This window comes from Erigeron canadensis, chromosome 1, assembly GCF_010389155.1.
Source record: "Erigeron canadensis isolate Cc75 chromosome 1, C_canadensis_v1, whole genome shotgun sequence".
NCBI lineage: Eukaryota > Viridiplantae > Streptophyta > Magnoliopsida > Asterales > Asteraceae > Erigeron > Erigeron canadensis.
In genome coordinates, this window is record NC_057761.1 from 56971380 (window position 1) to 56998253 (window position 26874).

The following is a 26874-nucleotide window of genomic DNA, read 5'->3' on the forward strand; positions in this document are numbered from 1 at the left end:
TACTAATATCATCTCCTATAAATTTAGGGAAAACATTTAATTTTATAATTTTAAAACAACTTATAAATTTATAATCTACATGGTGTGCAAATGCAAATTTAGGTAGACAGTCTAATCATACCAAGAGCAAAATGAATAATTTCAAAGGAACGTAGAATTCGTTTAGCTAAGTTTATTTAAGAAACTAGATTAAGCCTTTAAGTTACAGTTAAAAAAGTATAGTTATGAACTTATGATAACTATTAGCTAAAAATAAAATATAATGATTGAAAATATATATTCATATAAAAATTCTATACAACTTTATCATAATCTTTATCTTTTACTATATTATAAAGTATTTTGAGTTTTTTTATACTTTGTATATAATATATTTTAAAATTCAGATTAATAACATCTCTAACAACTAAAATACATGTTCCACTAAAAATACCCTTAAATTGAGTAGTTTCACTCTTAACATAATTACATTGTCTCAATTTACATTAATAATCTACCTATTTTGCTACCGTCACCACCAGTTGCAACCACCACACCACCACCGTATCACGCGGATATTTATTTATAATGTCTCAATGATAAATGTTTTTTCATAAGTTTCTTATCAAAAGAAATACTTAAACACAAATGAATAATTTTAATAAAATCATTTAAGGAATCATGCATAGAGATTACAAAACTACTAATACTTTGAAAACCACATTAGTTGCAAATTGGCAATGATTTATTATATGTTTGCCCAATATCAAAACTTCCAAACCTTTTTTATTCTTAACTCTTACAAAAAAAAACTTATGATTAATGGGGAAGTTGAATGAAGATGGTGACCTTGTCCACGACCAGCGTATAACTTTATATCTCGTTTCAGATATGCTAGGTGCACAAGGTCGGTCTCTGTAGGTATTGTTAATGGGATTATTCATGTGATGATTTTCTCTTACAATTTCTCCAGCAGATTTCGCTCATTTGATAGCCTATAGGGCACGCTACTACACAGAAGGCATGATGTCTGATAGTGAATCTGATGAGAGGGGGACCAAAGAAAGGACTAATGATGTACGTGACCTTCCAATGGTTAAAGACAGTGTGGAGTCGGTTATGTTCTATTGTTGAGTCTGGATGTCTTGTTTAGCTTTTTGTGTATATGGTTGGATCTTGGTTTCACAATATTGGTCAAGTCTTCACATTTTGGCGACTTGGTGGTTGAATCTTGGTTTGATGACTATAGTGGTTTGTTGGGTCTGAAATGAGGGTGGAAGCTTGTGTTATACTGTTTTTAGATATACACTTTTGGAATATTTTTCTGATTTGATTTTGTGGTTTAGATTCTAAGTCCACCTATTCTTAATCCTCGTTCCAAGTTTCAATTTGATTCAAAGGAACGCCAAGATTCAGATTATAATGCAGAGCAACGTCTCTCAACATATTTATCGTCTTTTAACTTGAAGAATGTTTCAACGGTCATGATGTTTCTTTGAGATTTTAAAAAGGGAATGAAATGACAACAACCAGAAAGCACATAAAGATTATACAGGAAACTCTCTACTCTTGAACTTACAACATTTACATTTGCGCCTAGTATCTATTTACGTGTATAACTTTGTAGTGAGCCTGTCTGTTCCTTCCTATGCTAAGAATGTGAATCAAGCTGCCTATTGTCATACAAAATCTGGATAATGGTTGTGAAAACTAAGATATTATGCTGAAGAAATCACTAAATACCAATAAATGTAATATGGAAGCAAAAATCATGAAAGGAGTTAGCTTGTATAGTGTATTCTGCAGTGAACTAGCATTTGACATCCTTCGACGGTCACTTGATTTAGTAGACACATCAACAGGTGTCTTACCTGAAAGTACGATTAGAAAACTTATAGCAGGTTGTATTTACATTATGTTAAAAAGTCGAATAGTTGGACTTACAGTCATGATCAACCCAACCGATTCTTTGACCACCCAAGTCATAAACAACACTCTTGTCTTTCAGAACAATATCTGCATGATATGAGAAACGCTTTACAAGGCATTTAAAAGTTCAGAAAATATATATGAGGTGGCAAGAGGGGTGACTCCGACAACGGATCAAAAAAGACCGAGTTGATCCGCAAAACAAATGACATTTTAGAATATTAGTCTTGGTATGTGCTAAAAATAGCTATGGGACGACTTTCAACCCGTTTCACCTGTTCCCCATGCAGCTATTTATATTTTATATCATTATGAATCACTTGAGATAACACAACCCAAATCGACCCATTCGTTAGTATATGTGTCGATGCTTATACCTCCTAAAATTGTGAGGCCTTGACCCTTGACCTTCTGAAAACCAATGCACCATGCTGATTCACCATCCTAAACAGATGCAGGTCTTGATCATATTAGCAAAAATAGAAAAACATTTGATTGTTTTACTAGAAAAAGTAATATTCTGTAGCCAGCAATACCGTGGTCCTCTGCTTTAAAAGGTAGTTTCCAGGTTTTAAAACCATTGAAGCATCACCCTCAAAATTTAAGCTCACAGTGGGAAACATCTCAGAGAGGCTGAAATCATATATAACATTTTTTAAAGGAAGTATTAATAAATTCATTAAGATGTTCCGTAAGTAAGATAACCACGAAACCTGTTCTTAGTTATATAACACTGATATCCCTTTGAATCAAAAGGCTGGACAGATTGAGAAACAGACTTCGTAATCTGCAAACATTGTGCAAAACTGTTAAATAGTTAGGAATAAAATGAAGTTAATGGCATTGTCCTTTTATACTTACAGCTTCCACGAAAGGATCATAGGCCTCTTCTGGTAGGTATCCAAGAGTAGTCCCGGAATCAATTATGGTCCCTTTTCGCTTGTGTGATGATTCAAAAACAGATGGATCAATTGACAGTGTTTTGCCATTAACAGCAATGCTCTTCAGATGTAAATTATAATGTGGTCTGCCAATTATAAAAATATACCGTATAAATGACCTTTCAATGCTTAACAAGCATTCTAGAGAATATCAATTTCGTTCTAAAAAATGTGTCTGTATAAGGCAGTGCTGAGAAAATGATCCAGGTCAAAGCGGGTAGATCATCTCTTGGGTTAAGACAGCTCAGTTTATCCAGCAACACTTTTAGGTTTCAACTAAAAAAATGTATTCTTTTAGGAATTAGTGACTTGGTATGTCAAAAATCATTTCAATGATAAATCTATTTGATACAAGTCAATAAGAAAATACGAGTAAAACTTACTGTGACTGGACGAGTGGTGAATAGACCATCTTTGGATCCATGATCTGACCAAGAACCAAAATACCACCGCCATCACCATCACCAACAAGACAATGAGAAAATGCATCTGGAGCTGCCCCTTGTAAAGCAAGTTGTGAGATAACAGATAAACCTCGTTGACCAAATCCAAAGATCCCATTGACAGCTCGTTCCGATCTAGACAACTCCCCAGATTGAGATGTGCTGCAACTGTTTCATAACTCTGTTAGATCAGCAAGGGCTTCACCAAGACATTATGAAGGGCAGAAGGGTTATTCCATTAAGGGGGTGTTCGGATTTGCGTTCTGAAACTGATATATTCTCATTATTACTGACTTTACATGTTAGGAGCATACCAAAATACTATTCTCTATGGCTTGTCTATTTACTGCTTTTTTTTTAAATAGTCTGAATCTATTTATTCACTATCAAATAATCACTTTCAAAACGCACATCCAAACATCTATTGTTGACTCACCCGAACATAACATAGGACGAAGCGTTTGATGATGGGTTTTTATCATCAGACATAATTTCCAAATGGATTAAATCCGACACATAATATCCTGATGTCGCACTCCCATCTCCATATTTAAGTTTGTAAGTGCACTTAAACTTTGAACTTGAACATTCTGCCTCAGTAGCATGGATTCCTAAGGTACACCTATCGTCTGAACAGGATATCAAAGAAGATGTTGATGAACTTGAAGGGTCATAAAATACAATTGGAACCTGTTTTGGTAAGAAAAAAACATGATATATGTCACCATATAGTCATATGATATTCATCCACGATAAATCATAACGGAAGGGAGCAAGTTATATAATACTTTGAGTCCGCTCGACGTAGGGCAACCTGTGCAATCTTTGCAACTGACCCACAATACATCACTTCCGGTGTCAACTTGTACATAAAATTCCTTAGGAGGAGAACCCAATTGAACCTTTGTATAATAGAGACTGCATAGAGAAATGGATCTTACAGATTAAGCACCAAATAACCAAGCTACAATATATCAATATCTTAACAACTTGCTCATCTTTCTTATCACATTAAGGTTAAATATTTGCATTTCAGAAATGCAAATTGGAACAAAATGCAATGTACTTTTGGCCTTTTATCAATATAGCAACATACTTATGTATTTTCTTACATTTTCTTAAACAAACTTAACGCCACACGCTTCATATTCTTTACCATTCAATTTAAATGAAAATCCATTTGTTGAATCTAGAGATGCACGGTGCTATAATAAATCAAAAACTACCCAACACGATAAGGATCATAAGTGCCTTGAATTGGGAAATCGATAACATCTTTTGTATGCGAGTCTTGTTGCTTCAAGAATCTATGATGCCTTGAACGATCTCTATCAATTATTTCACTCAAATCCATCTCATCGTTATGTGGAAAAGCTCTCTCTAGCTTAAGACTCACGGGAGACGTGCAAAGAACCATCACCCCTTGCAACAACACAATCACAACACCAAACAATTTTAAACGTGCTGGAATTCCAGCAAACTGCATCCTTTAAGTCACTTGTCGGCCGGCCCTTTGCCTTTTTATCAAACAACAAGAATTCGAAAAAAGTCTCGATTGATAATTACATGAATAGACTCAAGATAATGTGGGTTTAAAAATGGATAATGTCATGAAACGTGAAACGTATATTTTTTATTTGCAAAACAATTGGTGTTCAATGCACATACGATGATATAAGGACTCCTATATTTGAGAAGACCATGATACCTATCAGACCCATTAAAATTTAACTTCATATAATTAACATTGATGGTCCATAGGTTATTCGTTTATTTTACCTTTCGCACCTGAAATCTTGATTTTCTATTTATAATAATTCAGTTAGATAAATGGAAACCAACTATTCAGATACCTGACTTTTTGCATCTCAAATAGTAATTCTTCAGTTGAAATAAAATGAAAAGGATAAGGTTTTATCAGGGAGGTAGAGTCTTGATTTATGTTTACGATTAATAACAAGGTCTCTCGTGATCGTTTTTAAACCGTTTCCCTGACGGTCTACAAGACATACATCTAGTAAAATGAAACAGAAGTAGCACAAAGCCACCTAGGTGGTAGCTCAATTTGCTAAAACATTAATGGTTATGAAATAAAAACGAAACTGAAGTAGCACAAAGCAAATATGATTAGAATGTTCCAATACTACATTATGTGATTTAAGATGCAAATTCGTATTGCATATAATTTTCTTTTGGGAAAGATAGTTATTAACAATGTCTGGAACCAAATGGTGGACGTGTCATTCTCAACAACTACAAAAAAACAAAAAACAAAACCTGCTTAACTCTCCCTTTTCAAATCTGATGAATGCAAAATATACATCCTTCAAAGCAGAAGTCCTTGAAGCATCACCATTTAGACAACTATTCTTCTTCCAGGAGAAGCGAAGTGCAAGATAGAAGTGATGACAATTCGTTTGGTGTTGCCAATCCAAAACCTTGCCAACGTATTCTACCAAATTTGTCGAGCAAAAACATATAGCTGTAGAGCATGGGCAATAACAGTTGTGTATAATTTATTATTTATATATGGACAATATTTCATAAAGCCAACTTGAAAGATACAACGAAGTCAAGAGATTGGTACCCAGTCAGAAGGTTCAGTATTTTCAGCTCTTTTCTGAAATAATAATGGTCACCAAAAGCATATGCTATTTGTTTCTGCAATACACCATTTTCTTGGGGTTTTGACTTCTTCAACATGAGAAGTAGCAGCTTCTTCATAGGGGCCAGAGATAACAGCCACGATTCGATGAAGGATACCTAAAATATAATTAAAAATTGAAAGGAATACTGCTCAGTCTGTTCATTGTCCAAAAAACAATTTTTAGTTCATATGATTATTTTTGAAATTATCCCCTGTAGCCCTTTTACTCTAGCTGATCCTAAGATAAGAAAGGTGAATACTATGTCCCTACAATGCAACTCAAAAAAGATGCAAGAAAGCTTGAGTTGGAAAAAAAGACATAACAAAAATCTTATACCTCATATAATTGAACTTTATCTGAGTTGCTGAACGTCTCAACAAATGGAGCACTCCAAGAATCATTCATACCCTGTAACAAAATGGTGTTTTAGTTCCCACTGAATAAATATGTAAACCATCATGATCGAAATCAGGGGCAGTACCAGGAAATTTACGAGAGTCAAACTTTAAGGTGTGTGTCATGTCAGGTCGGGTCAAATATCATTGAGTCCTTCCCGGTTTAGTTTATATTATAACCAAATTTTTGGAATTTAAGTAATTAATTTTTTGTAGAATATTTAGTAGAAATCCATAATCTTTGGAATATCAAATTTACAGATATAGTGAAGAAAAACTAAAAACATCTTGTGCGGGATTCGAACGTCGGCAAGTTATACAAAGGGGAGCCATTTAGCCAATTCAACCAAAAGCTTTCTTTATTAAGTTTTTCATAGATTAAATATTTAACAATACAGGGGCAAACCATATTTTCGCTTTTTTTTTTCCCTTTGATTTTAAACAATTTGAGGGAGCAGGTACTGGTCCAGCAGTCCTGCCCCAGTCCTGCCTCCCTCTTGGTACTGCCTCAGATCAACACGATTGATTCAGCTATTAGTAAGAGAAATGAAAACGGTATGAAAACCTGTGAAGCTGCACGAAATGAAAGACACATCAAGGTCACCTTGGGGGCATCAGCTTTCAATGATCCAGCATCGGTTCCAAAAGTAGTAATCGGCAGTTTAAAAGAATTTCCATTTGAGGAAGACACTTGTAGCTGAGGGAATTTGACAGCCGCCATAGCTGGAATAAGAACCTTATTCGCAGTAGCAATCTGCATATACATAGCATACGCCGTCTCAGATCACATATTAGACCATAACAAGGATTCTCGATATACTAAACAATCACATAATATATTTACCTTACCGCCGTGTTGTTTGAGTTCCGCCATATCAGCGAAATATCCTCTATTCATTTCATCTTTACTGCCCTAAATCACAAATATATTCAACCACAGCTTACAATATATTCAATTTACTCATGAACTAACTAAAAGTTAACACAAACACCGAATCACAAAACTTACAGCCGAGCACGTTCTTTCTCGATTGCATCCTTATTTCCAATCTGCATTCATATTTTTAGTATTCATTACAAATCGCAACATTTTATAAAAGAATACATTGAAATTTCTAATACAGAAAAAACACACACACACACAGTAACTGCAGTTTGGCAATTCACATCACTATAAAATAATTATAAATCAGGTGATATGACTTCATAAAAAATTGTAACAAATTGTAAACCTAAGTATTTTAAGATATAACACATATAATAATTGAACCTTGATACGTATAAAATTTCAATTAAAACGACGTCCTTTAGGCCTAGGGTTTGGTGTAAGTGGAAATTGAATATAGAAAAAAAAAAGAAGTAAAAGTGTAAAACATAATAATATAATAATACCTGATAGAAATGAAGAAACCGATTTGAGGTGAAACGTGTAGCTGCTACACGAAATTCTTTATTATTACGATCTTCTTTTCTGAATAATAAGGATAGTCGTGAAGTCAGGGTAACCGCCGATCTCGGTGACGTCAGCTGTTTCAACCGTAACATCTTCTTCTTTACAGACTGAGATATGTATATGGGCGTCTGTATAGCAGTATTTTGGGGCAAAGGTTTTAGAGATGACCCGAAATAAGATCCATAGATCTGATAAATTTCTATTGGGTACCGACCGGATAATTATGAAAGTCTGATTTGGGTCGTTAGAAGGCCCAATTACAATGTAGTTTAAGCCTATCTAAACAAAGGGGTGCTGTACTGCCGAGATGTACGTTTTGTTTATTAACTCGATTATATAAAATTAGTAATATCCTTTAAAAATTTTACCTTTTTTAAAAGCACACTTTGTTTATTAACAAAAAAACTAGCATGTGACCTGTTGACTTGTCCGTTTTCACAAAATTAACAATATAAAATCCTCCTAACCAATTCTCCTAAAAATCATCTTAATATATCCACTTGTTAACACATGTACTCTACTAATTCTCTTTCCTAATCTCACCTCCTGATTTTCCACATGTTACAATTCTATTAATTAGAATGATTTTTAGGCTAATGAGTTAAGAGGATTGATCATTACCCTTCTTTTATACATAAATGATAATATATAGATTACAAGTTTTAATTTATATACATAAATAGTCAAAAATATATTAACTTTTTCCTATTTATTATTACCAATTTGAACAAAAAAGAATATAGTTTTTTTTTCGTAGCCACACAATGCTTATCCGGTTATCCATTGCCTTCTTAAACTCCTTTGTCTTTCTGTCTTTCTAAATGAATTCAACGGAAGAAAAAAAGGACGCACAGTTGTTTTCCTTTTAAACTTCAGCTACAAACTAAAAAGAAAACCCAATAAACACCCCAAACACAATTTAATGGTTCCCGGTACATATGTAACGCGATAAAAGATAAAACTCTATATCACAACTCTCATTTTATTATAATAAAAAGGATTTAGAATAAAAAAACCTATATAATCACAAATATGGTAAAATAATCAAAAAGTGTGGTACTAATATCGATTCCTATAATTGAAAGCTACTGAAGTTTTTGAAATATATTTAAGTGTTTGAAAAAGTATTCTTAATAAAATATGTATAAAATATGTAAAATGAGTAGTAATTAATAATGGATTTAATTGGTAATTATTTGAAACAAAAAGGGTATTAATGTAACTTGATTGTCCAAAAACTTAGAAGCTAGACGATTGTCTATGTAGCTTTTACAATAAGTGGGTTTTTTTTCAAATTAGAAACTTTGATTTGTTTTAACTAAACACGACTTTTTATTTAATAAGAATCCTTGATAGCTAGCGAGAAACTAAAAAAAAAAACCTACTTGTCAAATATGTAATATGAATCTCTTATAAATTGTATGTTCCTAAAGTGCTTTATATAAATATATACTTGTCATATACTCACTGTTAAAGTGTTACACATGTAAATAAAAATGGAAATGGAAAGAACGAAATGCTAGGCATGAAAAAGTATAAATTTCTTGAAGTGCTATCCATGAGCAGATTATTGATATTACGAGTAGTTTGTTACAAAATGTAAAGAATAAACTGAGTATATATTTCGTCCTCCCACTCTATTTGCTTTTGAAAATAACCATTCTTCTATGACTTTGATCTCTTTCATTCTTTGTGCGATCAACCATTCTGGGTCACCAACCATAGGCGTTTGCAAATCCCAGCAATGATGGCCTATGACAAATAACAACACACACACACAAATCCATCAATAAAATATAGGTATGAGCGCAGGATATATAAAATGTATACAGTCATATCTCTATTAATGATAAAATAAACAATAGATACTGAAAAAGCTAGCTCATTTGTAGTTTCACATACCTTCTTTTGTATTAATAGCTAGTATAGTGTCTGATATGTTTTCAAGTACTCTGTCATTTCAAATAAAAGCTTATTAATACCGATTAAATCGTTGAGACCATTGTAACTTGTAAGTAATTAAGGTTATGGAAAAGATATATATGATTCACCATTAAGTATGCGGATACATAGCTAAGTAGCTTGTTACACTTACCCTCCAGCGCTATATGGGTCTCGCAGTCCGTTGGAAAAGATTATGTTACTTGCGAATTTGCTTAAAACACTTTTTATACCCTACACAACAGGATAAAAAAGAAAAAAAAAACCATTTAATAACATAAGTCCATAATTTCATGGTCATGGATTCATGGTTAACATGAAAATGAAATAAAGTTAACGTACATGGCCTCCGAACTCTATTGGCGCCCAATAAGGTCTTGGGGTCACACCAAACACTTTTTCGCATTCATTTGTATAGTTAGCCAAATCAAAAGGATTTGCTTGAAACATTGTATCGTTTTCTCCACGTCCGAATGGCATTACCATTTCTGTACATGACTACATAAAACGCAAAATGGATTCATCATATTTCAAAATCATGCGTTTGATATAAGTTAACTTATATTTATAAACTTATAAGGCATGTCTACCTGCCAGCCCCAGCCATAATCTTTGCTTAGACCATCATAAACAACATCATTGCAACTTGACCCAAAAACAGCTTTGTATCCAGCCATGATTTTATTGAGAACAGATGTCTCATTACCAATTGCATCACATGCATCACAAAATGTTTGTAGTGAATCATAGTAATTATTTGAGCCATACGATCATATTTGTCCTCCAAATAGTCCTTTAGTTCATGTGTCGTATTCAATGGACTTAAGAAGAAAAACTTAGTTACAACCATTTACAAGAAAATATAAGACAAACTTAGTTGCCTAAAAGAAGCAAGAAATATTCGATGAAAGGTCGTAACAACTTACGAGCACGTATTGAATGTTTGAGAAAGGCTTGAAAGCCCGTTGGGCTGATCAGCAACCCTGTCAATTTCAAACCAAGACTCTCTAATGGCTTTGTAGCAACTCTCACTTGTAGTCTGTAGTTGCACATAGAAAGTTGTATCAATGATATCTTTACCTTTAATTAGTTTTAGATTAAACTTATTTCGCTTACATTGAAATCGTTAGAAACCACTGCGTCATAACCATTTTCTGGTGTAAGACCTTCAAAATAGAGAAGGGGGGAAGATGATGCAAATGCACCATAGGTGATGTGTGGATACTTCAAACGAAACCACGCCGCCAACACTAAAATGTGGGGAAAAAGAAAAAGTTTATGGATATTTTTATGAGAAAATTATCATTCGTTTTGAAAATTGCATTCAGCTACTTGTACTCTTTGTTATGAAATACTCGTAACTACGTATAGTAGACAGAAAAACTGTCAGAGAATGTGAAATCTTATTAAATAGAGCTTACTTCCACCATAGGATCCTCCAACAGCTATAACTGGACAACTTTCTGCTGATAAGTTTTGTTTCAGACTCAAGATCAACTGAGCATAGTCTGTTAATGCTTGTTCTGAGCTAAAGAATCCAAGACTATTGGCATCTTTATATGCTTCTTCTTCGGATCCAAATGGCATTGAAGTCCCATAGTATCTATGCTGTATACCGGCAATTTAATCGCAATAATCAATACTAAGAAAGATGTGTCCAATTTATTATTTAGAGTGGCATAATGGGTGGGCAGGTGGGTCTGGCACGAGTCATAATGGTTAACTATCGGTATGAGTTTCATGTTGTATTTACATATAGTCAAATACTCAAATTGAATGACTTTAACCTCGTTTAACTATTTCATTTTATCTAAGGTTTCAACGTGATGAGTCGGAATTCTCACGTCAATGTTACAGTATTAAACATCATAATGAAAACATACCCTACAGCTTACCTCAATATACACCAATAGCCCATTGACCGTTACAGTATTAAACATCATAATGAAAACATACCCTACAGCTTACCTCAATATACACCAATAGCCCATTGAACCGTGAAGCAAGGTCCTTGAAAAATCCTGAACCACCCACCAAGTTAACAACATCAATCTCAGCACCCATATAAAGAAAAATCGGAGAGCTTGTGTTGGCCCCAGCCCAGAACTTGGAATTCATAACATATCGTTGTTGAAAAGTCGTGTAACTTTCGGGCTTATAGTTGAAATGATCAAGCGTTTGTGTATAATTGTAGATTTTAAAGTCAGGAGTAAGAGGGTCTTCATACTTTGTGTAAGAAACATGCTTTTCATTCAGAATGCTTAGTCTTGGCCTAATGGTACGTGTTGCAGCACCAAATATTCTGATGAGCACGAAACCCAAGGCTAATATATGAAGCAACGTTTTGTTCATTTTCAAATTTGAATGTTCCGGGTCAGTAGGTTTGCGTTTATATATAATTCAAAACGTTCTGCTTGTAGTGTTTGGGAGTTGGAACACCAGGACATGGTTTTTTCTCTAATACTGGAATCATTGTTGTCGTCATCCTTGGCAAAGGAAATTGGTTGAACATAGTAAATAACAATTTCTTTGTTTGATCAAGACTTCATTAAAAAAAAAAAAAAAGACTTCGATAGTTTATAAGTGAAAGCTAAAGCTACAGCCGTCTTCATGAATCTCCAACAAGAGAACTGTATTTTTTTCAATGCAATGCTCTATTCTACATATATAGAGAAGCTCATTAGTCTGTTACATGGTATAATATGCATGTTGTATACTCGTATCGAGCAACTATCTGATGCGTTGATGTTCCACCTAATGAGCTCCCAATAAATAGTACCTGCAATATGGGCGGGTCAGCTGGGTTGAGTCAGAGGTAATACCGTACATCAGGTCGAGTATTCTGTCCATTGCTTAAATAATTCAACAAATTATATCTGTTAAATAAGTTTACAAGCAATGTATAATTATGATAATAACCTAATTAAAAGGAATTTTGTAGGTCGAATACATCAAATAAGTAAGACGCTAGAGAGGCAACATTAAATCCATTTGATATCGTCCGTTTGAAAATTAAAAAAAAAAAAAAGAAAAAAATAATACCAGCAACCACCTATAATTTCTGAAATGGGTCATTATAAGCACCATTATTAATGATAAAGTGTCATAAAAATAATTCACATAACAGGCATAGGGTGTTGACAAGATTAGTTACAACGAACACATGAATTTTTACTTGTATAATACTTTCTCCTCTTGTAATTCAAGAGTATCAGTGTAGCAGCGTAAAATTACTTTCATACACACATCAGTAACTTCTCACAAGTCAATCTCTCAAGTTAAGCTACAAAAAACCTCATTCTCACCAATCACTTACGCTTGGCCACCATTAAATTAAACACCAAATACATAATATACAGATACTACATAGGACTGCAATCATAAGAAGAAAAAAACAAAAAGAATAACACATGCACATATTAACCAGCAGCCGTGGTACACATGACACATCTCATCCGAGAGGCAACCGTAGGGGTGTCTTCGGGATTTTCATCATCTTCATCCTCAATGTAATCACCATTGGAATATGAGTTGGAAGATGTGATTCCTGCCCCTTTTTTAGTAGTTATAGAATTGGTAGAATCCATGAGACAATGCAAGTGGTAGGCATGACAGCAAAAGAAAACAATGACTGATGCATTCTGAATGGACAATGGGTCGAAACATATGCAACACCTTCCGCCTGCACTGGTTTTTGACTTTGCCTCCATTGATTTTAGGACCGGGGCTCGGTCCATTGGATTACTACCACCATTGTCCATGTTAGAACGTGTTCCCTTTTCTTCATTGCTTAGATATATTGCACGTCTTGCTTCTTTGTAATATTTCACTAAAAGGTTAACAATATCCGCCTGCAAATATCCCATTGACTGATAAATTTAAACATAGAAAGGGCGGGGAAGGCAGGTTGGGTAACATTTCAAATCATGTATTAAAATCAACTCTAAGTCTATAAATAATTGTTATCCATTTAGAAGGTCGAGTGAACTGATAAATAGATATTTTGGAAACTTTGAAATTCATTGTACTCATTTCCTTTTTTAAGTGACCCTTTTACGCATTTGACACTAAAAATGCATAGATACATGAAAGATAATCCGGATCAATGCGTTCATAAGTACATAGGTCAAACATACCCTTTACAAATTATCTTTTGGAGCAAATTGCAATTAGCAATACGTAAATTGAGAAGTACCTTGAGTATATCATTGCAACCATGTCTCAGAGAAGTTTCAGTCCTGTAATCTGTAATAATCTTGACTAAACGATCCCTTAGCCTGAAATTGATGGATCAAAAGAATCAAATTGTTGTCATAAAATAAGAGACCAAGCTATCGAAAAAAATGAAGTTAATCTCAGGGCTAATAATTGAAGATAACAAAGCAGAACTCTCTAAACTAACCGAGGAATTTCCAAGCCATTGGGTACGATATTGACAATATAGAGAGGATCAAGGTTGCCTACAGTATGTTCCAACAAGACACCAACCTACACAAAGAGATGTTATGTCAAAAAAATTGTCGGGTAGGGTAGGTTATCAACGGATCAAAGCAGGTAACTTTTGCATAGTGTAGCTTGACCCTAAACACTTTTTGTCCAAAGCTGTACAAAATCTTATAAAAAAATCACGGACAGATGTATCGGCTGATCGCAAAACAAAAATATATTTCTAAAGACATCCCAACAATAATCTTTTTGAAAATATTATTTAGTTTTTACAAGGATTCATGCTTTAAAACCCCGCATTAAGAGACTTTAACCCCATTTGAGCCATTTCCTTTTAAGCTGTCCCTATATTCATAAATAAATGGTTATATTGAATCCCTTGTTATTAGTGTAAAGGTCTTTCAAACAGCTACAGATTTACAGCTATGGTAACTTGGACACGGAAAGCAAAAAGAGTGAACATTAATTACCATTTCAGGTTTATTTAGACACTGTCTTATAAGTTCTTCCCACAGGTCGTCATCATGCTGCATACTGACAAATTCTACAGCCTGTAATATATCATGTTCAAATATTTACACAGGTCACTAATGAGGTTTAAACCCTAAGTGGAACAATATAAAATAGAATCACAGCTACCTCTTTTATATCCCCCTGTTTGTCTATAATAACAGCAAGGGCTTGCTTTGTGTTCCCCATTCTTCCAAGAATGAAAACTTGCTCACTTAGCAAATCTTTCTTAAGACAAACTTCATAGGCCTAATGTTACAAATTGGAAAGATAATGTCAGTGTCACGAAAGAAATCATATTATATTAGAACTTTCTAATAAAAGAGACATTTTCAATCTGTTTACTTACAGATGGGACAATTAATATATGTACTGTATTTAACAGGTTCAACGGGTAATACGGAAACTAACTTAGAAGGAAACACATTAAAGTCACCCAGAGTACAGTTTAAGACTTTTAGTGAATAAAAGTATAAGACCTCCTAAATCATCTTATATAAAAAGAAATAGAATATCAGTAACATATTCTAAACTTTGTAATCAGATTTAACACACCAAGATATTTTAAATGATAATTTTTTATAGGCCAACTATTATAGATCAACTCGGCCGCACAAAAACTACCCACTTTAACCTGTTAAATAAACAGCCAATCTGAACATCTCTATTTACATTCATCATTTTTACATACCTTTTCAAGCCTGTAATGCTGACTACTCCGCAGAAAAGGAAGCAACATTTTTCGATCATACTCTGCGTAAAGCTCAACCTGTTTCAGTAGAACAATTGCATGGTTAGAAGCTGATGTGATGGAAGCTGGAACTTCCCAACATTGACTAATCCACCATATACATCTTTAATAGTAATGTTATCGTATAAATTTTAAATTACACCTCTCTAACCTTTATTTTTTTTACCATAATGTACAAAGCAAGACATTAGTCCTAAAGTTTATACCTGCATGTCATGAAAATCTCTGCCAGCATGAGGATTGACTTCAAGTAGAGCATGCAGATACTCATACAGAAAGTATCTAGAGTCGCATTGCTTTCTTGAACCCAGAACTTGAGTAACAACTTCAGCAGGAGTAATCAAGTCCCTGTACTGGATTAACAGTGAAACTGCACGCTTATGATCAATGAGCATTAACTGAACAACCTGTAGATAAGATATGGAAGGTTCACAAATCAAATGACCATATAGAAGGATAAGATATCCACTACGCCAGTTTGAGAGATTAAGAACGTAAGCACTTTCTACTTCAGATAAGATAATAAGCAAACTAAAGTAAATTTTCTTGTCAACATAAGATTTCTCACAGTAGAAACTGAAGCGCCACAAAATAGTTTGAAGACGCACCTTCTCACGAATGGCATCATGCAAGTTATGCTTCTCGATAAATTCAAAGATATCTGGTTTCATAAGCTGAAAACAGAATTCAAAATAACTCAAAACAGTCAATGGCAACATAGAAAAATATACAGCATAAAATGGAAGAATTACAGAAGCTAATTCCTAATTTCCTATACCTATGATCCAAAGAGGTGACACTTCCGACCCAATCAATTATGAATGGGTCGGTTTGGGTTGCGTTTTATCTCTACGAGTCAAATTAAAATTCATTTGATAAAAGACGAGCATGTCAACTAGGCAGACCGATCATACAGGTTGAAAGTTGCTCAAAGTGGAACATAAAATGTTTGCAGGGCCAGAAAATTACGTCATTATAGTTAATGCTCAACTATATTAAAAAAATCAAAATGGAACATAAAATGTTTGCGGACCAGTTCAACCTAATTCAAGTTTCAATACACACTAAACATAACCTGTTCCAGTAAAAACCCATAACCCAGCCTGCACATCTTGCCACCTATAGTTACTGTAAAGGGATCAAATAGCACTTACATCAGCATAAAGTGCAAAAGCTTTCTCATATTGACCATCAATTTCATACAACACTGCCAGTGCCTGACATAGCAAACAAGCTAAGAGGTTTAATATGCTTAATAGCTCAAATGCATATAAATTGTACAAATTACTTCCTCTCACCTCTTTGAGTTCATCAGTCATCGATGACGTGTTAAGTTGAGGCTCTATAGCTGCTATGACAGGGACCGCAGAGTATATTACAGGTGGCCAAGATTTGACAGCAGATAGGAGATCCTTGTGGGAAGATGGAATTGTTGCAAGAGCTACAAGGGCAACCTGCAGTTTTTAAGAATAAAGCGTTGAAGTAATTTACAGAAATGCCTTATGTAAAGTCAATGCTGATATAGCATAGAAGCCACAGGTACAAATTACGACCATTTACTCATCAATAGGTTAATTTGGGTTGTGTTGCATCTCAAACGAGTCAAATAAAAAACCTTTTGATGCATACATCCTCCAAAAGCGCCCCATTCAAATATCTAAATTCCTATTACTATAGTAACAATAATGATTTTTTAATCGCTAATAACTCGTTAATCATTAAATATTATAGTATATTAATTAAAGAAGAAACATAAATTCTGTGCGGGTCATCACACACCAACCCCCTATTACAAAATATATAAAAGGTGACCCATTACCTCATAAGCGGTATCGCGTAGTACTGGGTTCTCTGTTGGGATGTATGGAACCAACACAGGGAGCTGACGGAGATGAGCAAAGTGGAAAACCCATCTGTGAAAAGTAACTGTATTTAATTGTTGTTGTCTCTCATATAACTATACTTCTTAAAATACTCTACCAGAAAAATTGTAAATGGTGATCCAAATGTAAGGCATCCCTACCTCTCCCATGCTGATGCAGAACCTCGCAACACTTTGGGACATAAAGAAGCTGCTTCAGCATACTTCCTTTCTACAATCAAATGATCCAGATACCTTGATCCCACCTATAAGATAGTTAATGGTAACAGTAAGCTGATAACAGTATATGCTAGATATGGAAGTGTCCATAGTTACTGTATGCATATCTACTATGGTACTATCTAGTCACAGCATATTCATCATAGTTAAGCAGGCAGTTTAAGCATCTCCAAGGTGGCTTAGTGATGACTAGGCAAACCGGTAACTCATTATACGATTTTACATAAAAAATGACCATGAGAAAATCTTGATAATTTTAGCCTCCACTGATATTAAACTCAAATAATTTAGAGAAGATACCTCATCAAGGAGCTCACTACGCCCCTGCCCAGCTTCAACTGCTGCTAAAGCTTTCTCATGCCATCCATGTTGAAGAAGCCAATTTATATGATCTTCCGCATCCCTGGGAATCGGAAAATTATCATCACTTTATATTGAAAAGTATCGTATATGTACTTTATATCTTTAAACCAATGGCAAAAACGTTCAGGCCAAAACAACAAACTTGTAAAAGGAAAAACGTTATCTAACAGAAGCATGTGATCCGTAGACATCAATCAGTAAAAATGACCACTGATAAAGCTTTTTCTACACAAAAAATACAGATTGATCTTTCGAGACAGTTTTAATCACTTCTAAAGCATCATATACTTGCCATGTGTTGATATATACCACTCTGGAACTGTGTGGTAAAACACTGATTTGTAAATAATTATTATTGTAGCTATCCATGTATAGTGACGTGGATATAAATGTCATAGCAGAAACATATATATTTGATAAAGGACATAATCAGGAGATAATGGATGCAAAACTAAAAAGATTAAAACATGGCAAACTGTGATTACATATATCAGACCGACAGTCATATGAACCACACTCATGACACAAAACCGGAAGGGTGTGAGAAAAAAAATACTCTTCTGTACATATGGGAGCTGCACAAATGCAAAAAGTGATACCTACCTAGGCTTGGCAATAACTACATCTTTTGGAGATACAACATAGTATAATGGTTCATCACCAGCCGCCCATTGACCACCTGCATAGCTGCTACCTAAATCCAGATTTGTAAGTACTCATGCTATATTATAATAATAAGAAGATGTGAACATGAACATGTACCTGAAAAAGGCACATGAGCAAGAGAATAATCTTTTGCCTTGTAATGCTCGAATCCAAGTACAGGTAACGCATCTGTTGCGAGTTCATCATTGTTCCATGTCACTACATGCACTTCAGGTCTTTGTGCATTCCCCTGATTTAAAAAAAAAAAAATCAGAGATCAAGAAAACTTTACCCACCTATTTGTCATTTTGTATCTTACTCTGTAGTAGCTTTTCGAAACTGGAAAATTACTATAGGATAAACCATTGAATTAAGTATATTGAGGTCAAGATGTATATTAGCATACTACAATCTACATACAACAAGGTTATGCGTGAAAAATCTTCATTCTGATGATAGATTACCATATCCAGTACACCACCATATTTTAACCATACACCACAAAACATGCTTCATATTATTGTACAGTACAACACCTTGAAGCATGTTTAGTGGTGTACGAATAAAATATGGTGATATACAGATCACCAATGCTTATAAGTGGCATATCCTTATCTACTTTAATTAACTAAAAGATATAGATGAAAATAAGTACCATGCCCTCCTTAACACGCTACTAATAACATATTTCATGCATAGATATTTAAGACACAGACATATTTCACTCTTAGCTGGTCCATAGAAGAGCTGAAGGTAACACAGCCACATTGAATCACAATAGTTACAAAAAGAAGTTGATGAAAATATAAATGCACAGCTCCAACTATAAACTATAAGTTAATTTCAAGGGGAGGCACTACAACCAAACTTCCATATGCTTAAAGTGCAGTGATACTCATACATAATAGACCGTTATATATATTATATATGTATTAGTTTAGAATATGTCATAAGTTCGAGGTAGTCAGATGTAATTTGTAATTCTGTAAATTGATATCAATGAGAAGAGAAAACCCTAAGGGAATTCATTATCATCTTAGAATACAAAAAGGAAAAAACAAAACAAAAATATCAAGGAAATTGATTTAAATCATTGCAGCATAAGAAAAAGATGGAATACCTGTCGTGACGGAACACTGCTGCTAAATTCCTTCTCTCCATCTTCCTCCCCAGGTATGTAAGCTAGAACAACCAAAGAGTCACCAAAGGGAGCAACTCCTGATATGAAATAGCTGGTTTGAAATGATGCTACGATATCAACTTGGTTCATGTTTGAGGTCGTAATCTGCCTATATGACCCATTGACACCTCTGGCCTGATTAGTTTTGATTGACGCGATTTTTATAGCTGTTCCCCAGCCAATAACAAGAAGAACATCATCCTGAATATCATAGAACATGGTTTAATTGTTGCAAATATTTTTACAAATAAGAAGTAACTATTAACTAATTGTATTGCCACTCATCCACATGCATTAGTAAAATTAAAATTCTTTTTCTTGCCTGCCAACATAAGTGGGGCATTAGAAGCTCAGGTCGTGGGCTTCCTCTGGGTCTCTCAATAAAAGTAACACGTTGATCATTAGCAGCATCATAAACTTTTACTCCAGCATCATTAGCCCACGCAATTAGACTTGTTCTCCATTTCACAGCATGGATAGGACCTTCTCCGGAATGCAAAACCTACCAAAAGGATATTTTGTGTTATACTTTCAGAAGGTAAAGGATTGAGATATTACCTGACCTTTTTTAACTAACATAGGGTAAAGTAATAAATGACAAGACAAGATACGCAAAACATACCTGATCACGGTACCCTAACCATTTTTTTACATTAAAATATAAATTTCCAGCCAACCCACCAGCAACAAATCTCCTAGATGATTTCCTTGAATAATCTGGGTCGATTGCAATCGCCTTCATAGGGCGATGATACTCAAATTTCAGTTTCTCGTCTGTGAAAAGGCTGATAATCACAACAGACCCATCATCTGAGCAGCTTCCAATGAATTCACCATCTAAGTCAAAGCAAAGATCATTGACCGCAGCAGTATGAGCCCGGAATTCCCTGACCTGTCAAGAACATTAGATATCTACTACTTCAAACTTCAAATATTAATCTCTGTTTTTTTAAGAAGGCCATTTACATTGTTTATGAAGGTCCAACTTGAAACATACAGAAAACAATAATAATGTGAACATTAATTACATCGCAATAAAAAGAGAGCTCGTATTAAAATGTATATTTATAAATAAAAAAAAAGAAGACCTTGCATAGATTTTCCACAAACGAAACATTCTTGTGAGATGATGGCAATATATGCTACAAGTTTTGTCATTCAAATGAAAGTATGAAACAACTATTATACAGTAATTTACTCATTTACACAACTACTCAATGAGTAGAATTATTAGGAACCTAAAGCCACAAACTTACTTTAACACAGATGATGAAGCATGGTTACTACAGAACTTCTATGATGAGCTCACTCTTGTGACAATTAAAAACAAAATTGATCCCAAACATGTTAATTTACATACGTAAGGTTGAAGTACCTACAGAAGACTCGAATGACTGTAAGATGGGTTAAAGTGCAATGAGCAATGTTGCTTGCAGACCTATGACAACTAAGATGAAGAAACCAAATCCCATGTCAGTCAAGCCATTGTAAGACACTATAAAGTCTGATGTGGCCATATTCGTTACAGAAAAGAGATGAAACTTGGTCCTGGCCGACTAATTAGAATTATGGGTTGCAAACTACTCCTATAAACAATATCTTTCACATTCATGTATTAGAATGCTTTAAAAAATCTTGTATCATTTTAACACCTAGATTGGTGACTAATTCAAATTATGGGTTGCATACTACTCCAATAAACAGTACCATTCATCTTCATGTATTTGAATGCTTTGAAAAATCTTGTATGATTTTAACACTTAGATTAGTGACTAAAAAAACAGCTTCTTTAATCAATGTCATATGTCCAAAGTTAGCCAACCAAGATGAAATGAACCAAAGATATAGCAATAACACAAATATTATTAGATTGAATCAACGAATTAAAGATTCATCTTATTGTGTGACAGTAATATTTGCAGGATTCCCAAGATGTAATAATATCTTCCCTCACAAGGCGTATTCGTTCATATCTGAACGTCTGCTTGGCAACCTAATAACTCACTGGATGTGAGCCATAACGCATGCCACAAGGTAGAATAATTTCTTCTATCAATTCATTCTTGTATATAAAACAACTTTTTCCTTGATATACTGAAAATATTAATTCATAAGAACCCGAGATTTAGGGCATTATGTCATATAAAAAGAAGAACGGCATGATTACCTACTATACAAGAAATTTGGGACGAAATATGGCGACTTTTATCAAGAGAAATGTTTGTATTGTTGCTTTTAGTAGATGTATAAAATCACTGGTCAATGCTAGTTTAGATAGCTTCTGATCATTCTTCTTCTAATAAATCCACAAACAGCTTCACTAAGTAAAATTGATCGCATTTTGCAGAGATCAAATACCACATCCTAATTCGGTAGGAGACTCAAAAACATCTAATTCTAAACTGCTGGTAAAAAAAAAACAGCAATGCAACAAACACTAGTAAATATATGACACCAATTAACCTTCAGATCTCAAATTACTAGAAAATGATCTATTAATCAACCAGAATTCCAAAATTAACCTAACCTAATCATGAAATTTATGATGATGATATAGGATACCTGATTACCGAGGAAATCAAGGATATGGACGGAACCGCCATGAGTGCCGAGAGCGATCATCCGTTCAGCGACAGCGACACAGGAAGCGGCGTCGTTTGATAACAAAGAAGGCACGGTGCCTCCCATTCGCTGATACTTCAATCTCGGCTCGTCTTCTTCTTCTTCTAAATCATCTTCTTGTTTTTCTTCTTCTTCTTCTTCTGTATCTTCTTCGCCTTCTTCTCTTTCATCGTCGCCTTCGGTTCCGTTCTCTGATGGCTTCGGAGACATTGCCGGAGAAATTATGATTTTTTATTTATTGTTGTAGAGATATACAGATGATTGAGTGATTTGAGTATATGAAGGAGGGTGGTGGTGCGGGGTTTGGTTTGTGTTGAGACCTGAGACCAACAAATTTGGGGACAGTTTCGTGTTTGGATGGGTGCGGGTTTCAACTTTCAAGTGTGTGTGTGTGTCAGAAAGGTATAAGAATAATAAATTGTATCTAAATTAATAAATGGGTTCATTTTCATAATAATTCAATTTTCATTTAAGTTTTAAAAATGTTAAATGCATTCACGAAAAGAAAAAAAAAATTATATACATTACTATACTAGAGAAAATATCCACGCGTTGCATCAGTGACATGATGGATGTGATATGTCATATGAGGTGATAGGTCATAGAGTATGATAGTAAATATTTTAGCCGTACGGGCTCTGCCCTCCGATTTAAAAATTCGCCGAAAGTATATCGAATGACATCTCTAATGAAAAAGCATGAAAATTTAAGAACACTCATACAATTTTTATAATTTATCGATATATGCTTTTTGAGATAAAAGATTTTGAATGATTTAGAGGAATAAAATGATTTATGAAGGAGATAGAAAAATGAGTGGCTGAGATTTGATGAGAGCGAGAAAAAATAAGTGGTTGAGATTTAAAGGTATTATATGTATATTAGGTATTAATGTTTAAATTAGTAAATAAAAAATATGGGTAATTTAGGTAGTTCAAATCATCTTTTGAGATTTAAAAAAAAAAACAAAATGTTTTATTGGATAGTATAGATATAGTAGATATATAGTTTTGGATTTTGGGAGTTTGTGTCAATAATTTTATAATAGAGATTATGAACTACGAATGTAGCTAACTAAGCCAAAACGAATTATGTCTATGTAATATATGAAACCGATAAACTTTACAAAATGACCGTTTACTTAATTTTTGCTCCATGTCAGCTACCATGTAGGTCATGTGAGTTAGTTTCCCTCTCATTTTCATCCTATATATATTCCGTTTATTTTTTCTCTCCATTTATATTATTTTCTGTCCACCACACTTTTCTCATTTCCTTCCATCACACTTTTTTCTCCTTTTCCCCATCCATTCATCTCCATGACTGCTACGTGTATTTGTACATGTATTGCATCATCTATATTCCAATCTAGATTCTGAATTAAACTATCATTCGTTTTCTAATTCAGGTAAAAAGTAGTACATGTATCAGTTTTAGCTTTATTGTTGAAGAGCTGTCTAGTTTGTACTACAAGGATTTGTTGTTTGATATTCACTCATAAGCACTCAAACAGTTAGAAGTGAAACATACAATGAGAGCATACAATGAGAGTTGAAGATGATGAATCCATAGTCCAGTTGTCGAAGAATGAGTTGAGTGTAACAAAGTCAAGATTGAATGTGTTTGACAAAGTGTTGTTTATGTTGGTTGGTGTAGTAGCAATCCTAAACTTTGTCATTGTTCTACTAGTAATTTAGTTTTCCTAATTGTAATCCTAAGTTTCATGGAATGAAGCGAACAACATAATGGTTTTTTTACACGTAATGTTAGTCAAAGTGCAACATGGGACACGAATTGACTAGTTTTAAAGTAGTGACTGACTACTGGTAGTTTATCTGGTTTCATATATTACATAGACAAAATTCTTTTTTAGTTGCGTTAGATAGACACTTTTCAAGAATGTTGTATTACATAGACATTTTGGTTTAGTTAGTTATTCTCACATGTCATAATCTCTTTATAATATCCTAATAACCAATTAAAAAAAGAAACCATTAAAAATAGAATGACACAAAAACCTTCCTTAAAGTCGACACATCCATCTTAGGGCTTTCACATCACTATGAGTCTATAACACAGATACCTCAGGTTTTAAAGCCTTATAGCTTGTTGACCAGTTGGGCGGAACTACCTTATGATTAGGGGTAGTTTGTGCTATGGGTCCCCTATGTCCATGTAGTATAGTTTTCTTTTGAAATACATTTATTTTTATTGGTGCTACTCGTCAACAAAATTTGGGATATCAGTCAATTTTGATAACTTTAAACTTTTTAAAGAATTTATAGTAACAATTTATAGAGATGTATTTGAGTAATTAAATAGAAAATAAAGACTAAAAAAGTGGTAAACTCGTATAAAATGTTAAAAATAACGAAAAAATCTTTAAAAAACGCTTAAAAATCTTAGCAATTTAGTCGTTAACATTACTTTACACGGATATAAGACTAGTGTTAAAAAATTTGTGTTACGGATCCCTTATATTTCTAGTTCTGTCACTGGTTGACCCAACAACCATTAGCCATGCATTAAACTATCTGCATCAGTTCAGAATATCCTTCTAACAAACATCCTAATCAACATGTTACGTCAGCTTTTCATCCATCCTTCCCACAAACACATTTTACCCACAACAATACTATATTCATCCATCTTACAAACAACCATATAAATTCCAAAGTAACTTTTGTCTTTTACCTTTATCTCTCTTCATTATTCACAATCCTTCTCTACAAACAACCATGGATGGATATCATCCATGTCACCACCCACATCAATAGTCTTCCTACAAACACCCTCCATGTCATCACAAATTTCTTATGGACATCCTTGTTGTGGATGGTCTTAGGCATATTCTTATGTTTACTTTTGCAACTTCGAAAAGGTACTATTTTAAAGTATGACAAAATGAAGTTAGTATTTTTGGTGTAATTTAGAGTATATTATATGGGAAAATGATGGGTGTTGTACCCAACCTTACTTATTACACACACAAAAATCCCTCATGATTTTACATTTTAACCCTTAAATTTATATATGTATCAAAAATGCCTCCTGATTTTCAACATGGTTGTACCTAACATTTTTTTTTTGAACATTCAGTCGGAACACGACATCGGAGAAACCTCACCGTAAATGGTGAAGCCTTGCACATATCCTAGACAACGAGATGGTTGACCATGGGCTATTACAAGTATTCAGGGAACCATAGGGGAGGAAAACTAAGCCACCTGAAGACACAACACTTAAATTGGGGTAAACCTTGCCCCCTCTAGCTTCGAACCCAGGACCTCTGGATACAAAGCCTTAATATGGGGATATCATACGTACAGCTCGCTGTACGTATGTTGTTGTACGTATGTTGGGTACAACCACCAATGGTTTCACAGCTGTTGTACGTATGTTGGGTACAACCACCAATGGGTTCACAGCCCAGCGGTATCCCAAGTCCTTCTAGTCCTTCTATGAAGGACTTGGGATACCGTTGGGCTGTGAACCCATTGGTGGTTGTACCCAACTTTTTACGTGTACTCTTACGTGAACCAATACGTCCACGTGAACCTTTTTTCGTATACCAACAGCTGTACGTATGATATCCCCGTATTTTATTTGTCGTTGAAAAACAATTCGTATGTATATCCTCAAAAAGTGCAAACATGCTTTTCGTGCTTCTTTCCCAAAACTGAATAAAAACAAAGCATCAAACTGACCAAAAGGAATTTGGCCTTATCTTGTTCCGATCAAAAGTTCAAAATTCAAGTTTCTCAGTTCTTTATCTCCCTCTTTCAAAATCAAAATAGAATGAAGTAGGGCTTCTTTTGAAGATTTTTTTCTACCATTAATTAATTGTGGGTGAGTTTCTCTTTTCATCTAACTTTAACCTTTTGTTTTGTTTCCCGCCAAAAATCATAGCATGTTAATCTTTGAGTAATTCTAACATCTTGAAGTTGTAAAATTGATTTAATTCTTAGCTCATTCATTCTTTTCATGAATAGTTTTAAAGCTGAATTTTAGGATGAAAGGTGTTTAATGACTTTAATCTCAAGTCAAATGCTGACTGGCATGTTCAAATGATGTGTCTGTAGTGGGATGAAAAGACAATGCGGCGTTGTCGTCGTAGATAATGTTTACCACACTCGATGCTCTTATGCCTAAGGCCCTAAACCACTTGATTTTATAAATATAGATGTTTTACTTTAAAAAAAAAAAAAAAAAAACTATGCAAATTGTGAGACAGTAGTATGACAGAAAAAGAAATGAGCACAAGAGGGGTTGAACATAAACCAACCATCTATGTAGGTAAAGACTCATGAAAGATTAAAAGACTGCCTGGGCCTATTCAAATAACTAAACCTGTCAAAAGTAGACCATATCTGTTTATGTGATTGTTGTTTCTTTTCATAAATGTAACCAACCCCGATGTAGATATCCAAAACAAAACTTATTCTGACAAAGATTTTTTACGTGCCCTGTCTTCCCAAACAGGTTTTTTAATATTAAACCTCATTAATGTCTGTTTTCTTTTTTCCT

The 26874-nt window shown here is 34.2% G+C and overlaps 3 protein-coding genes and 1 pseudogene across 4 annotated transcripts; all 4 read right to left on the bottom strand.

Moving 5' to 3' along the window:
• Positions 1-1667: 1667 nt before the first annotated feature.
• LOC122595791 (aspartic proteinase 36-like) lies at positions 1668-4778 on the bottom strand. The gene is made up of 10 exons (XM_043768237.1): positions 4519-4778; positions 4081-4210; positions 3729-3982; positions 3233-3460; positions 2770-2935; positions 2622-2695; positions 2445-2541; positions 2286-2352; positions 1924-1995; positions 1668-1850 (listed from the first exon to the last, which is right to left on the bottom strand). The coding sequence occupies exons 1-10, from the start codon at positions 4776-4778 to the stop codon at positions 1690-1692; spliced, it is 1509 nt and encodes a 502-aa protein (XP_043624172.1). The 3' UTR covers positions 1668-1689.
• A 667-nt stretch (positions 4779-5445) lies between these two features.
• LOC122581845 lies at positions 5446-8000 on the bottom strand. 2 transcript variants are annotated; one of them, XM_043754155.1, is made up of 7 exons: positions 7728-8000; positions 7345-7385; positions 7180-7243; positions 6901-7089; positions 6277-6348; positions 5880-6055; positions 5446-5774 (listed from the first exon to the last, which is right to left on the bottom strand). In XM_043754155.1, exons 1-7 carry the CDS (start codon positions 7878-7880, stop codon positions 5657-5659), a joined length of 813 nt encoding a protein of 270 aa, XP_043610090.1. In that variant the 5' UTR covers positions 7881-8000; the 3' UTR covers positions 5446-5656. The 2 variants fall into 2 exon arrangements, with proteins under 2 accessions (XP_043610090.1, XP_043610097.1); XM_043754162.1 differs by having other exon boundaries at positions 7180-7248; positions 7728-7778.
• Positions 8001-9364: 1364 nt separating this feature from the next.
• On the bottom strand, positions 9365-12081 carry LOC122595799 (annotated as a pseudogene).
• A 798-nt stretch (positions 12082-12879) lies between these two features.
• Positions 12880-22730, bottom strand: LOC122578290 (vacuolar protein sorting-associated protein 41 homolog). The gene is made up of 19 exons (XM_043750219.1): positions 22288-22730; positions 20348-20617; positions 20048-20227; positions 19666-19926; positions 18663-18795; positions 18504-18594; positions 17838-17940; positions 17460-17563; positions 17256-17349; positions 16735-16890; positions 16591-16653; positions 16045-16110; positions 15643-15843; positions 15377-15454; positions 14815-14934; positions 14646-14726; positions 14132-14217; positions 13925-14006; positions 12880-13580 (listed from the first exon to the last, which is right to left on the bottom strand). Exons 1-19 carry the CDS (start codon positions 22555-22557, stop codon positions 13149-13151), a joined length of 2871 nt encoding a protein of 956 aa, XP_043606154.1. The 5' UTR covers positions 22558-22730; the 3' UTR covers positions 12880-13148.
• Between the last annotated feature and the right edge of the window lie 4144 nt (positions 22731-26874).

Coding starts and splice junctions, on each gene's coding strand:
- LOC122578290 (XM_043750219.1), bottom strand. CDS start 22,557: ATGTCTCCGAAGCCATCAGAGAACGGAACCGAAGGCGACGATGAAAGA. Junction 16,654..16,734: donor TGACTGATGAACTCAAAGAG/GTGAGAGGAAGT, acceptor TTGCTATGTCAG/GCACTGGCAGTGTTGTATGA. Junction 13,581..13,924: donor GTTGCAATGATATACTCAAG/GTACTTCTCAAT, acceptor GGATATTTGCAG/GCGGATATTGTTAACCTTTT.
- LOC122581845 (XM_043754155.1), bottom strand. CDS start 7,880: ATGTTACGGTTGAAACAGCTGACGTCACCGAGATCGGCGGTTACCCTG. Junction 7,386..7,727: donor GGTTTCTTCATTTCTATCAG/GTATTATTATAT, acceptor ATATGAATGCAG/ATTGGAAATAAGGATGCAAT. Junction 6,056..6,276: donor ATAAAGTTCAATTATATGAG/GTATAAGATTTT, acceptor ATTATATTTTAG/GTATCCTTCATCGAATCGTG.
- LOC122595791 (XM_043768237.1), bottom strand. CDS start 4,778: ATGCAGTTTGCTGGAATTCCAGCACGTTTAAAATTGTTTGGTGTTGTG. Junction 3,461..3,728: donor TCGTCCTATGTTATGTTCGG/GTGAGTCAACAA, acceptor GTTATGAAACAG/TTGCAGCACATCTCAATCTG. Junction 2,542..2,621: donor TGTTATATAACTAAGAACAG/GTTTCGTGGTTA, acceptor ATATGATTTCAG/CCTCTCTGAGATGTTTCCCA.